Source organism: Equus przewalskii, chromosome X (assembly GCF_037783145.1).
Source record: "Equus przewalskii isolate Varuska chromosome X, EquPr2, whole genome shotgun sequence".
In the NCBI taxonomy this organism is placed as follows: Eukaryota; Metazoa; Chordata; class Mammalia; order Perissodactyla; family Equidae; genus Equus; species Equus przewalskii.
The window spans coordinates 105,138,031-105,155,326 of NC_091863.1; the positions used below are offsets into that span (position 1 = coordinate 105,138,031).

The 17,296-nt window shown below is 38.4% G+C and overlaps 1 protein-coding gene across 29 annotated transcripts in view; it reads right to left on the reverse strand.

The window, feature by feature from the left end:
• The window catches only part of ENOX2 (ecto-NOX disulfide-thiol exchanger 2), a 258,731-nt gene that overhangs the window by 146,142 nt on the left and 95,293 nt on the right, over positions 1-17,296 (reverse strand). For 21 of the 29 annotated variants that reach the window (XM_070606271.1, XM_070606288.1, XM_070606273.1 and 18 more), the window contains one exon: positions 9,588-9,731. The exons of the other annotated variants lie outside the window; for them this stretch is intronic. Coding sequence is in view for 3 of the 21 variants with exons in the window: in XM_070606266.1 (XP_070462367.1) it covers positions 9,588-9,731 (144 nt within the window). In the remaining 18 variants the exon portion in view is untranslated. The remainder of the gene's footprint in view (positions 1-9,587; positions 9,732-17,296) is intronic. 29 annotated transcript variants of the gene reach the window in all.

Genomic DNA, 17,296 nt, shown 5'->3' on the forward strand with positions numbered 1-17,296 from the left:
ACCTGGTATAGTGCCCAGCACATAATTGCCACACAGGAAATATTTGCTCTTATTTACTGAGTATTCACTATAAGCAATTGCTTTTTCCTAGCACTCAGCGTAATTGCAAATAATTATTTGTGTAATTATTTGCTTAATGTCTGTCTTCCTCACTAGACTGTGAGTGTCACAAGGCCAGGGTTAGAGTTTTTCTTATTCACAGCTGTACTCTTAATGCCTACCACAATGTCTCACATCTATTAAGACTAAATAAATATTCATTGAACAAAAGAACATCGCGTACTAAGCACTAAGCACTAAGAGCTGCAATAACTTGCTTAAGGTCAGAGCCAGGATTCTGAGCATGTGCTCTTAACATCTATGTTATCCTGCCTCCCTCCTTTTAAGTCTTGTTCTACTACTTACTAGCCATAGCCTGAGAAAGTTTCCTAAGTTTTCCAAGCCTGTTTTCTTATCTATAAACAAAGGAGAAAATGGTTTCTACTTTATAAACTTGTTGTGAAGTTTGCTTGAGTTTATATATGTAAAGCACTTGTTTATAGTAGTTGGCATACCATCAATATTTAATAAAAGCTGCTACTCCTGTTGTTGTTGTTCAGTCTAATAAAATGAAGAAGAAAGCAACTGTAGCTAGGAAATGCCACTTGCGGAAACCTGTCCTCCCCCTACCAAAAAATAGTACATTCCATTTCAGCAGTTGAACATATCTCTAATGGCTTTCTGCACCACTCTCGTCAACCTTCACTCACCATATTCCATAAAATACCTTGCACATAAAAGTCACTTTGCTTAAAATTCAAACATAGAATAAGCAAAATATTTTAAAATTAATTCTATTACATAAGCAATTGCTCATTGTGAAATGCTACAACCTGCATGGCTGAAATTAAATAGCTCACATTATCAAGGAAATTGAAGATTGGAAAAAAAAATCAAAACTGTCTCCTAGCCCATTACCAGAGGGAATTTCATCATTATGGATTTTTATTTCAATAGATAATAAATGGATATCAGGAAATAGAGCAGAGAAAGAGAAAACGGCAAATTAGGCAGTCTTTTCCTTCTTTGTTGAAATACCTAGAGCAGTCAACCTTTATACAACCACTTTGCTTACCACCTTTTGGTCTACTGTTTCACTGTCACTTCAGTTCTTGACACAAGACTCTAGATATACCTTGTCATAGAATACTACAAATATCCAACATTCTGAACCACGGTGGCCTAGGTATATGTAGTTACTCTGATACAGTGTGGGTAGCTGCACTGGTTCTTAAGTCTGGCTGCATGGTGTTATTTGAGGTGCTTTTAAATAACACTGATTGCCTCCCCCCCCCCCAAATTTCCATTCTGATTCAATTGATTCTGGACACTAATTTTGCAGCTACTCTGCCTGCGTTTGGATCTCATCTCCTCTACTTACAATTTGGACAAATTACTTAACTTCTCTGTATTTAAGTTTCCTTACCACTAAAATCACTAAACGGATAATCATAGAGTTGCTGTGAAAATCAAATAAATTAACACATTTGAAATACTTAAAAGAGTATCTGGCACATAGTAGGTGTTCCATAGTATTAGCTATCATTATTAGTAGTAATAAAGTATTTTCATTATTATACTTTGGTGTCATGGAAGAGAAAGGAAGACTTGTAGAGTTTGTGACCCATGTGAATGATGATGTTGAAATGGCAGCAGAGGTATTCCGTGTTTGAAATTCACAAAAATGAAATCTCTTCACTCTAACGTACTACTTTTAGGCTAAATCAGATGATATGAGGCTGAGTTCCATCTGGAATTTGTCTTGATGTTATACATGGAGAACCAAAATTCTAAATGTAACACACGTGTACTAGAACAACTCTACTTATTTGTACCACACAATGGACTGTCATTGCTAGTTTCCCCTGGTTTAAAAAAAAAAATTTAAGGAAAGGACTTTGAAAAATCAAAAGTCATGCTAATCTTCAAATAAACAGCAATGTTGAGATTCTGGGGATTCTTGTAACACCTGTCACCATTCCATGGAGAGGAAGGAACATCTATTGTATTTGTGAGATAGGACAGGCAGTACCATAGAAACTTCTCTGGGCTTTTACCCTACCCCTGCTTGCTCCTTGGTACAGGAGGAGGATTGACTTATCTGATTAGTAGTATTCGAACAAAAATAAACGCCCATTCACGGCTTAACCTCTGTATTCTGGCTCTCAGGTCAGAATGCCCTTGAGTTGAGGACCCTTTGTCTCTTGTAAAGAGAGCAGAGCTTAGTCAGGCACTGTTTTCCAGTGGCAGGCCTACAGGTCCACCTTGCTCTTAATTTCTAGCTTCCACTGAATTGGGACACAGGCCACTACTCTCAATGACACTGGAAGGGTAAGTCGTCTGTTCTGCAGACTCAATCTTCCCCACAGGTGGGTATCAAGGTACAGATTTGCAGCTGGAGATGGTAGGAAGCCTCATTAGGGCTTAGGGTCAAATCATGTTCTTGGATCCCATTTTACCTATAATAAAGCCGATACTACACTTTGTTTCTTACATGGCTCTTTGTGTTTATTCTCATTTTGATTCAGAACTGGAAGGAGAAAAGCACTCACACTTGCAAACCCTAACAAGCAGCAGCAGTAACTGTAAAAGTAATATCTGACAGTTTTCAAAACACTTTCCCCATTTAACAGATATGAAAACTGAGGCTTAATAAAAGGCTTCTGTGATTTACCCAGGGTCAAATACTAATAATAAGTGGCAAATCCAGCACTAAAATTACAGTCTTCTGTATTCTTTTCACTGCATGTCTGAGTACACTCCTTTCTCTTATGAAGGTCAGAGAGGCACTTAAAGATCCCAAGGTCAAGAATGACAGCTGCTGTGATAACTTCACTAAGCTAGCAGGAGAGAAAAAAGCCTCCCCAAATCTAAGAATCTTACTACCATGAAACTGAATTTTACTGACGTAACACTGATTTTTTTTCCAGACAAATCTTTATCTAAAAATCAAGAAATTGAAAGAAATCCTCCAGACAAAATTATGTAACAAAGTTTAAAACATGATTATAATTTTTTTTGCCTATTAGGATGGAGTGGTCCTAAGGTGGGCTTGGTTGGGGACACAAACTGTCCCCTGCCAAGTAAGCAGGTGTCACAAAGAGTTTCTTCTGTGATTTGCTGAGCTGCTGGAGTTCAGCGCCACACAAGCAATTCCCTCATAGGTGTTTCCCAGTCTCAAATTCCTTTTCTAGGCTTGAGATCAAAGGGCCCTCCCCTGTGTGGTAGGCAGAACAGATATGGGACCTCATGTACCACTGGGTTAGCTTGCCACAAATCATGTAATACTATTAGCATGGGGAAAGGCAGCTCCTCTAGGTTATAGATACACTTTCTGCAGTACAAATAAATCAATCACATGCCACAGTCCTAGCCAACTTGAAATGATTATTTAGGCCTGGTAATAATTAGTTCTGGTTCTGCCACTAATTAACCACGTGAGTTTAGACAAGTCCCTTTTCTGGGTCTAATTTTCTTCATTTGTAAAAATGATGGAGTTAGACAAGGTTGCCTCCAACTCTAAAATACTATGATTCGACATCTACTACTAGCCTCTATATTACCAACACATGAGGGTGACTCACACTTCATGTCTGCCGAGAGAAGAACTCCTAGAGGTTCAGGTACAATGAAGTCACGAAATCATTCCAAACCTATTCCAATGTTTGGGGCAACTTAAGAGAGATATATTTGCATTTTTCTATCCTGCCTCTTTTGTGCCATTCTCAATCTCTCCCGCCCCCATGACAGTCCTTGAAGATGAAAAATTTCACACTGAGTTTCTAACAGACCTGAGAAAGAAGTCAGCTTACTTTTTTGATCCTCTAGTTATCAAGAAATGGTTTTATTTCTTGAAACTGTAATCAGATAAAAACGTCCAAAGGACTAAAGAAGCTATTAGTCTACTCTTTTTCATATTTTAATTCCATCTGAAGGAACAATAGGCTCTTCTTGCCTTTGGCAATATAATAATTCAGCTGACATGCTAGAAATGCCACACACCAAGCTATAGAACGGTGGCATTTTCTCTCTGTAAAAACAATCAATGCTTTCATTTGTGGACTTCAAAGTACACATGAAATAAAAGTCTCAGTCCTGCAAATCTGAGGTAAATCAAAGGACTGTAGTGTCAGAGAAAAGTTTCCTGGTTCATTGTCCTTCTTCTAGGTAAGAAAAGAAACAAAAGTATTCCCAGGCAGACAGGTGCTCATCTCGTTTTATATTTCTCTTCCAAGTGGCCCTAAACAACTTCCCCTGATAACTCATTCCAATATAGTTCTTTCTTATGTCTGACTGAACCTCTCCTTGCTGCTCTGCAGGCCCACTTCCTCTGATCAATCTGGCTTTGGCATGCTGGAACTGTTCACCGTCTTCCATATTGTCAAATCTCATTTTGACTTCCAGAAATTCTAAAGGAAACCTTGAGAACTGAGTTAGGGAGTCTATGACCAAGTTTAGATACCATCTAGAGGTCCTTATCGTATCATAACATCCCTGATGATGTTAGTCCACCTTAGTCAAAGTCATTTCTCCTCTCTGGTTATTAGTATCTCATCTGTAAAATGAAATTAATATGAAAATACATTAAGATAAAGAATCACTGTACCAATACAAATTATTATTAAATCAAAGGGTCTTCCTGGAGATCTTGAACTCTTGGGATTCAATCATTACTGCAAATGGAAAACAGTTGAAGATCCCTCTTCATACTGAGCTATTCATAATTAACATGAACTTTGGCAATATTGCTTAGTATTGGGCAGCACATATTTAAGTGCAAACCTATCTTTCAATACAGGCCCAGGAGAGAAGACAATGGAAACAGGACTATGTCTACATCTGGATGACCACTCTGGTATCATAATTACCCCAGGTGAATTGCCCACTCTTCCAGAGAGCTCACACTTTCTTTGACTACTAGTGTACCATGATGTTGCTTAAAACAATGCATTCAATTTTAGTCATCATCCAATTGGCCTTGTTGACTCATGGATTCTTCCACTTTAGCGGCAGTATTTGAGAAGAGAGATGGTATTTCTCCTGCTACAAAACCAGATGGATTTCAAAGCAGAAGGCAGTCGGCATCTTCTGGTCAGGAACTTATGATGTGACAAGGGTTTAACAGCCTTCTACACTGTAGCCGTATGGTATCATCTGGATAAGTGGACTCACTGCAATCTTAGATAATTTTTGCAGCTGCAGCATCACCGAGGAAACATTTCCATGGGAAAAAGGGTGAAATTCGAGAGCAAACACATTCTGAAGAATTCTGAGCTCACCTTAAGATAAAAGCTGCAAAGCAACCAGGTCCACAAAGAAAGAGCTTGTGGTCAAATGTTGCAGTAATATCTAATCCAGATTACTGATCTACTTAACAGAGGAGTTGTGACAGGACATCCAAACTCCACCTATCAGTTTCCTTTGAGTGCTCATGAAATTTCACCTAGTAAAGAGGTAAAGATTACATTAGGGCCAGGTGTTCTTTTCATAAGCACCCAAATTTGATGTCTAGCTGCTCTAAGGATGTAATCTCACAAATATCTGGAGTTTGACCTTTAGGGACAAGTGAGGCTGTCATGTCAGTTGATCAACATTAGATACCAAGTGCCCAGTTTTGTGCATAGCTCCACCATGGGAGTGACAAGAGAATAACAGGGAATATTAAGGCAAAGGGAAAGCAATTCTTCAGCCAGATATGTGATCAATTGACAAATATTTCTTGAGCATCTATTGTGTGCAAGACACTGTATCTCTTCTAAAAGACATAAGAGTCAGGGGTTCTTCCAACAAGGGGCTGATGACTGAGTTAAAAGGCTGAGACGTATCTGTATGAACAGATAACCAATAGTTCAAGGTGGTCTATAATCAGTGTCAAGTGATTCATATGAACATAATGACCAATGGGTTTCCAAGGTATAAGTGAACAATTCTAACCTGGATTATCCATAAGGCTTCCTGGAGAAGGTAGGACTTGTACTAGGGTGCTGTCAGTTGGACAGGATTTTGACAGGTGAAAGAGGAGGCAGGGCATGCTAGGCAAAGGAAATGGCATGAGCAAGGCACTGAAGTAGGCAGGCGCAGCGCCTGTTTGAAGAAAGGTAGCAGATCACCTTGGCTGAAATAGAAGACATTTTGAGGAGCAGCAGAAAAGAAAGCTGAAAAGAAGGAACCATGGGATCTCAGAGTTTGAAGGGATCCTAGGGATGATCAAATCCAAGCTCTGCCCACCTTATTCTCACATAAACACAGCTTTCCCAGTGTGCCACCAATGTTTACTACACATTTTAGTAATGGGTTCAGATTCCTAATATCTACAGACATAGTAATTTTCGAACAGCAGTTAGAGATAGGCTTTGGAGTTGGAGGCCTAGCTAAACCACTTGCTGGATACTCACCCTTGGGTAAGTGTATTTAACCTTTATATCATCCCTTATAAATGTGGATAATAGTGCACCAACTTTGAGTGGAGGTAGGAAGAAAAGGAGAAAGAATGCTTGAAGGAGACAGAAAAGGAAGAGGAATCTGCAAAGTGTATTGCCAAAGAAGGCAGAAGTAGAGAGGAGGCCAGGAAGGCAGAAGTAGAGAGGAGTCAAGGAAGGGGAGGTTGTTAACAGCAACAAATAAAGCAAACAGCTCAAGGCGGTTGAGACCTGCCAAAAGGCCATGGACTTTGACAATTTGCAGGTCCCTAGTGACCTTTAAGAAATCAATTTTCTTAAGCATAAAAGGTATAGTTTTATACTTAAGTATATACATATAAAAGGAGAGAGGCAGTTTGTAGAAAAGGGAGAGGTAGGAGGGATGGGAAAGGAAGAAAAAAAGAATGTGTAGTGAGGAACTGGAGTTGCAGGCAAAGTCCCCTCCCTCATTTGCAGTGACAGGAGAGGGAGAGAGAGGGCTTTATTTCAAAGGGGTCAGAGGGTTTAAGTGATGTAATGGCTGGATATGTAGCTCAGCTAGGAACTGAAATAGCTGGTAGCTCCTGTAAAGACTTCCAACTCTACAGTTCCTTCTTGCCAAGATGCAGGGAATGGTGACAAAGGAAGAAAGAAGTTCCTACTCATAAAATATCTTCCCTCTTCCTTTTGTCTAGCACTGCATAGGAAGAAAAGACTATTATAATGCAATCTACCCATTTATAATACCATAAGATTGCCAGCTGAACAATTATAAGAGACTCCCTGTATAGTAAAACCTCATTAATTTGGACCACACTAATTTGGAATTTGTGGTAATTTAACCCGGGCTGGAGTTACCTTTATACTACTTACAACGAAAGGGTTCACTACGCAAATAATGTGAAAAAGATTGCAAGGGAGCTAATTTAGCCTGCCAGGGGCCTATTTCACCTATTTTAAAGAACATACTGTTTTTTAAGAACTTCAGCATATTCATTATCTGAATGTAAATTGATTCTGCTAATTATAGATTAGCATAATCTACTGCTAAAATCCTGTATCTGCAACAGTTACTTTGCTCTCACTGAATACACTCATTAGAAATAAAACTGCAATTCTATAAAGTTAGATCACAATTCAGATGAACGCATATGTACTCCTTCCCCACCCTCACACGCTAACAGTTCAGGAGGTATTACTGTGAACTAGCACATCACTTATCATGAACACAATGGAAAAACTAATAAGTGATCAATAAAGGCCTCAGAGCAAAACAGATGTCTTAAAGTTGATGCCCTAAATCCTGTAACACTCTCCAGCGTAGGTTCTCTTACAGCTGATTTGCCTCTTACTTAACATACTAACCTGATCCACCAACTTGGAAAGCAGGCTGTTTTTTGTTGTTTTTTTTTTAAAGTTCATAACTAACTAGAAGGAGAAAAAAGGCTGCTACATGAACGCACACTGAGAGAACTAGAAGTGGCTGCAGACTGCAGAAAGGAGACAGGACATGTATAAAATGTGGCTGTAATAACTAAAAAAACACCACAATCTAGAACAACTCAGTGTAGAGTTAAAAGGCCTATTTCCTTAGAAACCTTGAAAACTATAATAGAGTATTAGAGTGCAGTACAATAACCAATGACTGGAATTACACCTCTAAATGATCAAGAAAAGTTGAAATTATGTTGAATATATGCCTTAAAAAGGCAGACAACTTTATACACACATACATATATGATTTCTATCTATAATGGTTAACCTAAAAATGTGAAATGTATTGACACTCAAAAATATGAAGTTCATAGTATTATATAATAATAATGATAAAATAATAGCAACATTTATTAAGTGATTACTGTGTGCAGATCTCATGCTAAGCACTTTACCTATTAATTTCATTTTATTCTGCTAACAAACCTAAGAGGTAGGTTTTAGTATCATTTCTACTTTACAATTGAAGAAAGTGAAACTCAAGAGTTTAAGGAACCAACCCCAGGCCACTGACAGAGATAGAGCTGGGATTAGGACTCAGGCCAGTTCCTCGGCTACACGCTAGGCCTTTCAATGCTCCAGAAAACACAGCTCTCTAAGAATCACTCTTTTCCTGAGCACTTCAGATAGCTAATGTTTTACTGTATTTTCGTTTTTCCAAACTCATATTTAACAGATATCTTGATTTATAAGCAGGAAGACCTCTGATCTAAGTGTCAGATATGATGTAATATGTTTGTAAACATGCTCCATGTTATAAACTGAATGTAAAAGTAATAGTAAAAAACAGAACAAAACAAAAACGAAAACAATATGACATGTCTTTTAGGCCCATCCCATAATCTCAGATCACTCTCTATATACCACAGATAATATTTTCAAATGAACAGCCACACAACAAAGAGATGAAATTTTAACATATCAAATTACCAATTAAGATCTGATTCTCCTATTGTTTCCTCACTCATTTTGGAGAAATTTAACATGAGAATAGGCCAATGGAGCATGAAAGAGAGGGGGTATTGCAGGGGAGGCTAAAAATTCAGTTGGCTGTTATAGAGGATTTGAAAAATCTGTTTGTCAGCTGTTCTAAGAGAGCTACGAGGGCACAAAACACATGTGGGCTTAGTGCGTAATGGGGGAAAGAGTGGTGGGGTAGGGAGATGCAAACATAAGCAGTTATGTGCATTAGAAACACAAGTAAGGGTAGCCTGCCACATGTACACACAAAGAAAACTGTACAGTGAAACTATTTACTCATGCAATTCTTTCTACCTAAATCAATGTTCTTTATTCATCTCTTCTTATCTCAAGCCTATCCATTCAAAGGACAACTACAAATGTCACTTCTGCCGTGAAGTGTTCCGTGATGCCCAAGGCTGAATTAAACTCCTCCCCGATTTGTGCTCCATATGCTTTTTTTTTTCCTTTTACACATTTACCACATCACTGATGATACTCTATCTTGTTATTAGAGTTATTTATGTATGTGTTTTTCCCTCCTCTATCCCACCATGAGTTCCTTGAGGGCCGGGGACTCTTTCTCATTTCTGTAGTTTCTACAAACCCTAGCACAGTGCCCACCACATACTAGGCTGTAGGAAAGTGTTGACTCAATAGCACTGGCTTAACAGAGTGCATTATCACCTAGCTTACCTGAAGGAGCATTTGTTCTCTTTCTTTTCTTGCTTGACTCCCCTCCATTCTCAATGAGGCCTTCTGTGACCAGAGGGCCACTGGCACTACCAAACTGCAGGGGCTCGTTGTTGTTGGCAGGGTCAAAGGGCAGCTGGTTCAATCCTAAAGAAAAAAAAGAAAGCCAAAATCCAGACTCCATTGAGGACTGGGATGTCTCCAGATTTTATTATATGAGCCTCTAGAGGAAAATTCTCTCACTCTTAAGAGCCTGGGAGTAACAGGTGAACTCCTTAAAGCCAGTTGCCCTCTATAATTTTTACAGTTCTTGTTGACAAGTATAGAATTAAAATATAGGCTTTTATAGGACTGTGGCTCTTGCATTTGTAAATTCCCTACTGTTTCTGGGAAATTAACATTTTTGCCCACAAGCTATTAATTGTCTTCTACTTCCTCCCTTAAAGAGATAGGATACTCTTTAACTGTGGCTATGGTTGGTCCCACTCTTCCTTTGAAAAAACTTGGCCACTTGTTCCTTAGATTATCTGTTGACATCTTTCCAAGGGTTGTTGAATTGATGCAGATATAATCATTAGACTATCCTGGTGTTAAAGTCACTTCCAACCATAATATAGAGGTTTCCAAAGAAGCACACCATAACTTCACAGCAAATAAGAAAAGGAAACAAAGATACAGAACTCGCAAGGGGGTTATTTAGTAGTTGGAGTGATGGGGAGTTACGACCCAGGTTTGGGTAGTGTTAATTCCATCCTCTTCAAATAATGTCAGAAGCATGGTCACTTTACTAGTTGCTGCTGCACCATATAAAATGGCAAAAGGCATTTTCTACTCTCCAAGTCTTACACGGTTCAGCAAGGGACGAGCAGAGAGACTTTCTTACTCCTTTGGCAGCAGCACCTAGAATTTCAAGTGTTTCAATTAAAACTTCATGAAATGTGGAATCAAAAGCTTTGTCAAAACTCAAAGTTAAGCGACCTCTCCTAAGCCTTTTATATACTAGTTCCCTAATCCTATCAAAAGAGGAATCAGGTTGGCTTGCCATGGCTCATTCTTTAACCCTCAATTTTTCTATGGCCTGCAGCCGTACAATTCTTGAGGCAATGTAAAATATCAATAAAGGCTTGGAATTCAGTCAGCTACAGGTCAATCAAGTTTCATTAAAATGAATGCTAAAGTTCTAATAAAATGACTTTATGTTACAGTCATGTGCCACATAATGTTTCAGTCAATAACCAATCGCATATATAATGGTGGTCCCATAAGATTAGTACCATATAGCCTAGGTGTGTAGTAAGCTACACCATCTAGGTTTCTGTAAGTATGCTCTACGATGTTTGCACAACAATGAAATCTCCTAACAATGCATTTCTCAGAACGTATTCCCATTGTTAAGGGATGCATGACTGTACTATTTTTAATAAAAAGTACCCCTATGCTAACGTTTTCAGGCCGCGTAACAAGTAGTAGTTCTTCAGCAATCAGACTCCACTAGGTACACCTCCATTAAATGTCTTCTGGAACCCGTCAAACATTCTTCCTTTACATTATCTAACTAAGTGAAAGAATGAAAACTTGCTTCTGTAAGTCAACCATTCACTGTATCATATCTATGTCCCATTAAATCCCTACTATGACTAGAACTAAAGAAACAAACACTGATTGCTATGTATTAGAAAACATTCAGATCATGACCAAGACTATTTTCAAAGACTAGATTTTTATATAGTTTACACATGAAGTTATTTCTTGTACCTGAGTAGTCCCAGAGTCAAATATGTGTAGCATTCCAAAACTTTTCTTGGTATTTCTTTCTGCAATATCATACTGACCAAAACAAGTTTGACGGAGGGTAGGATGGTATAGTGGAAACTATGTATGTTGGAGCCTGACAGATGAGGGTTCAAATCCTGACTCTGTCTTTTACTAGCTGGGTAGCTTTTGGCAATTCATGTAATCTGCCTTAGTCTTAGTTTCACAAGGTGTAGAAGGGATGTGATAACATTGCACAGGGTTGCTGCAAAGATAAACATACTTTGCATAACATATATTTAAAGCTATGATTATCTTATTATTCTTTTTTTTTAAAAGATTTTATTTTTTTCCTTTTTCTCCCCAAAGCCCCCCGATACATAGTTGTATATTCTTAGTTGTGGGTCCTTCTAGTTGTGGCACGTGGGACGCTGCCTCAGCGTGGTTTGATGAGCAGTGCCATGTCTGAGCCCAGGATTCAAACCGACGAAACACTGGGCCGCCTGCAGCGGAGCGCGTGAACTTAACCACTCAGCCACGGGGGCCAGCCCCTATCTTATTATTCTAAGTGAATTAAAGTAAACTTTCCCTGTAAGTTTGTAAGTTCTTCTAAGGAGGATCTCGATCTCTCTCGATCTCTGTCCCCCCCACACAACTGTATCCTTGGTGCCTAGCACCATGTCTGGCATGTAGTGAGTGTTGAATGAATGCTCAATAGGTGCAAGTAGGTAACTCATTGTATTAACGCACGTAGTAGTTAAACACTTGACAGCTGATAATCAAGAATTAATGCCACAACTTAAAAGTTCTGGTGCTGATTATATTAACATTACTTAAACTAATTAGATTTCAAATGCAGTTCCACTATTTGAGTACTATACTACAGGATGGTGACATCTTGATCAAAAGGAATGCTCAGAGATTAAAAGGTTCTGATTAATGATGGTTAATCAGAAAATTTTATTCTTATTTTGTTTTGCATTTGGTAATTTTACAGAATAATATGTTAGTCCATTTTCCTTCCTTAAGTAGATGACTGAGGATCTTACAGAGCTTCAGAGCCATGATCTGTAAAAGGAGGCTAATAACAGTACCTAACTCATCAGACTGTTAAAAGGATTAAATGAGATAATGTATGTAGGACATTCTGCATCACATCTGGCATATAGTAGATGTTCAATAAATATTAACTGCTTTTTATCATAATTTTGAATTTCCATTTTTAATTTCTAGAACTGTTAATGTACAATGTGAGGAGACTGGTCTGAATTTGCCCTGATCCAAGGATATACCCTTCTTTCCCCACTGAACCTTTTCATTGCTATTTGTACTTTTTTCTAAAAGTTGAAGGAGTCCAGGAAAAAAATCTGACAAATTAAAGGTATTCAGTCATAGGCATTTGACTATAATTGTACTTGCCTTTTATTTAGTCCCAGATGATAACTCTGGGGATTTAGGTATTTGTTTCTTGATACTAACGTACAGATTTTTATTTGGCACTGAATAAGACTGAGATTTCAGGTATTTTCTGTATATCCACCTCATATATGATCCAGATATATGAAAATCCTGAAAATTTGGCACACTATCTCAGGCCTTGTTTTTTATAGAAAAAGATCTGATATCAAGGAGAGAAAGACATCCGACTCAGTAAGCTGATTCATTGAATACAAATCCAAATTTTACGTTATCCAGGACCCAATACAGTCTCCAAAGATTTGTAGTTGAGAACAAGGGATATAGAGATAGCAAAATCCTATGACATCAGTGCTTCCTAGCTACTTTTATTGTATTGTTTCATTCCTTCCCTAAGATAGCACTACATAATCCAATAAATCAGTAAATTAATAGGTACTTACAGGATCTTTTCTGTGTCATGTATGTGTGATACATGCCAAATGCTATTTTAAGTAAAAGAATCCCATTAAAACTATCTAAATTCTAAAAAGAAAGCCATCACTTTAATTTCAAGAATTGTCGTTGCTGAAATTTCAATTATGATTTAAATGTAAAATATTAGCAATTACTATATTGTACTTCTCACCCCAACTACAGACTTTATCCTTAAATCTCTTATGGAAGCTATATCATATTTCTACTAGACATGATGAAACTGGAAAATATTAGATTAGGAAGAAACTTTCGAGGTTATCTAGTTCATTCTTCTATGCAATGCAGGAATCTTATCTATAGAATTCCTGACAGGCCTAAATCCAGGCGGCACTTTTTAGCCTGGGGACCATTCCATGCTATCCTCTTCAAGATTCAGCTTGCTTTCCTTACCTTTTTAAAAACCATCATCTATTCTATTTTGAGGGTTCCTTTCATCTCCCTGCCTATGAAGTAGGATGCATTTTGTTGAATTGTTAACTTGCTTGTTGTCCCTAGAGTGAGCACATGGGATGTCTAACTTTTTAAGGGTTCTTCTGATAATCACTGCAAACAAACTCCAAGAAAACAAAAACCAAATGAAGGAGTCATAGATAATTAACAGAGCAAAGTTAGAAATTTTCTAATGTCTTATACATTTTTCATAGTCCTCGCCTTTTCATTCCTGAGGATATATTTAATAAAACTTTGAAACTTGCCTATTCATTTCTCCTCACATCGTTTCCCCTCATTGCCTAACTCCACAACATGCAGTTTGTCTAAAAGGAATCACGAATTGATAAAATAAAGGAAAATAGATAATAAACATTAGTGTCGTAGATTTCTGCTATTTCTGTATCTTATGCTCACAATTAAACAAGTCCATCTTGTAATGTAATCTCATCTAAAAGCAGGTTGACTGGTTTAGACAGCTGACCAGCTGCTATTTCATGTCATGTCAAAATACAGATTATCTGACTTCATAACACACATGAAGTCACTTTAGAAAGTATGCATATTGGAAAGCGTGGGGGTGGGGTCCTTGGAGAATGACATTTCTCACCCAATGGAACCAGGGGATTAAACATCTCAGAATGAAGTGTGATTCTCAGTGAATCCTCCAATCTGCAGGTCAAGGAGTTCACATGCAATGATGTCTGCCATACAGATGCAAATAATGCCTGGGCTTTGAGGACAGCACTGAAGAATTTTCATGATTCTTGTGAAAGAAGATCAATGATCTCTTTGTGCTCAGCTGCTGTTATCGTTACTGTGACAATTCACTTTACAGAGCTTTCCACTATCAAGTTAAATTAGGACTAACCTTCATGATGCAATCTAACACTTTTAATGGTTGCCCCAGGTTATAGTACTGAAATGTGACCCTTGGGTTCCTGCCACTTATTTGCAGCTGTGGCCCACAGACTTAAGGTGGTACAACCTTAGCAAAAAAGGAACACAATTATTCTCTGGATTAGTTCCCTTCAAAATAAAATGGATAGGTCCTGTGAAATCTGGTAAATTCAATTCAAGGCAGCAATCTCCAGACAGACATTCATGTTGAAAAAATAGAATATCAGTTTTTGGCAAAAGGAACATTGTAGCTAATTTGTGTATAAAACAAATTTCTGTAACCTGGGTCCTATTTTCCAATTGACTTCAGTTTAAAATCAGATATGGGACTCGATGGTAAAGGAAAGGAGAGGGTCTCCAAATTAGTTTTTAATTCAAAACTTTTGCAGAAATAAGGGGTGAGGGTAATGGCCAGGCCCTTAATGTGCTGTCAGATGCTTTTGTAGGATTTATCCATGCCTGGGAGCCCCTCCTCCTTCCTCACTTTAGGCGTGAAAACCTCTGACTTTACATTTTCAGCTCTCACTACCCAGCCGCTCCACCTGCTACTTCTGAGGGAATATTTACAATGTCTACAAGAGTTGAACTGCAATATCACTCTCCAGCCACAGGGGTTAACGGCCAAAAAAAATGAACATTTCTCAGTTCCAGGTCTTAGCTGATGTCAAACAAATGAAACCTACTTTGTCAATTTCATGAGTTCAATATTCTGTATAACTGGTTTAGCTGAAGCAAGGGTAATTGAAAAAGATTAACGGGTGAGTGAGGGTAACGGGGAGGTGACGAAAAAGAAAAGGGCCAAAGTCCTCTTCTGTTAAGGTGCTTGTTTGAATGGTGGTGAAGATAAGAACTTTCAGAACAAAATTTACGCTTAAGTCACCTTTTTCAAGGTGTGATACAGGTCACAGGCAGATTTTCATTTACGGTGACCCTTCAGCAACTTGTAGTGATTCCCCAAACTTCCTGGTCAGGCTACGCGCCCCATCTTGTACTCTACCCCAACACTTCTCAAACTTTAATGTGCACACACGTTCCCTGGAGATCTTGTTAAAATGTAGATTTTGATTCAGTGAGTCTGGGTTGTGGTCTGCTTTTCTAAGTTCCCAGATGACGCTGATCCTGCTGGTGTGGGGAATCACACTGAGTAGAAAAGGCTGACACTTATGGGACTATCTAGCATTCATCGAATCATTCCAGTACTTTCCTACTTCCACACCTTTGGCTCATGCTGCTCCTCCATCTCTTTCTTGATTTCCAACCTTCAAAATACTATCCTTCCTTTAGAGTTTACCTTAGATACTATTTCTTTCATGATGCCTTTCCTTAATCCACTTTCACCGAACCCAATTCACACACAGCAATGGAGCAGGGCCCGCAGGGGAACTACCATTCATTGGCTGTTAAGAATGTGCCCTGCTTTACATATATCATCCCATTATTTTATTTTCTAGTTATTATTCCCATTTTACAACAAGGAACAGAGTTTAAGTAAATTTCCCAAGGTCACACAGCTAATAAGCAGTAGAATAAGGAACTTGGGATTTTTTAAAACACTATTCTTGCCTTCCTCAGATCTTAACCTGTACTTTTTCTATGACTTTTAGAGCATGCCTTGTGTTATAATTCTTTGAGTATTTGTCTTATCTTCCCCCTTCCCGCCTTGCCTTGCCCTACCACCATTAAAGTTGTAAATTCCTTGAGGACAGACTTTACATCCCATTTTTTAAACCTCTCCTACCCCAAGATGCCTGGCATGGTACCTTGTATAATATCATAAGCTCTCAAGAAATGTGCACTGAACTGAACACAGCTACAAATTTCAGTGGAACAGTTGTGTTTCCCATCCCAGATGCCAACCAACCTGCTGCTGGGGCTCATATTAAGGGAAGAAGGAAGGATGACTTTGGGGTTCCTTCAGCATTCTTGGTATCCCCTCCATCCTAGGATCCCTGAAGACTCTTTCGAGAGTAGTGGTAGACTATCATACACTCTACCCTTAACCTTGACTCTGCATAACTTCGTTCTCCCTTTCCAAGAGACAGAACAGTCCTTCCACTAAGACCCTTATATGAGAAAACACTATAAAAGAAACCCCACATATGGATCTTTTCTTAATAGTTCTATAGACACCAGGTTACAGATTCCTGCTTTACAAACTACAGTTAAGAAAAGGCAATCTCTAGAGATGTGCTGTCCGATACAGTAGCCATTAGCCACATGTAGCTATTTAAATCTAAGTTTAAATGAATTAAAATTAAATAAAATGAAAAGCTCAGTTCTTCAGTTACACTAGTCACATTTCAAGTGCTCAATAGCCACACGTGGTTAGTGGCTAGTGTATTGGACAGCATGGTATAGCATATTTCCATCATCACAGGAAGTTTTACTAGACAGCTCTGCCCTAGAGTAAGACCTGGATTCAAACCACATCTGCCACTTACTAGGTGTGCCACTTACAAGGTGTATAAGACAAGTCACTTGATCTCTCTGGGACTGTTTCTGCAGTATAAAATAGGGCTGATAATTTTCCTCACTTCCTCACAGGGAAGTGAGGAAAATTAAATAAGAGAATGTATGTTTAGGATCTAGCATGTATTAGACACTAAATAAGTGTTAGCTCCCTTCTTCTAACCCAGTCTTGGACTTATATGCATTTGCCTCAAAAATGGAATAAGAAAATTTGAGTAGTGTGTCTCCTTAGGCCCTCAGACTACATTCTATTTATTGCTTGGAAGATG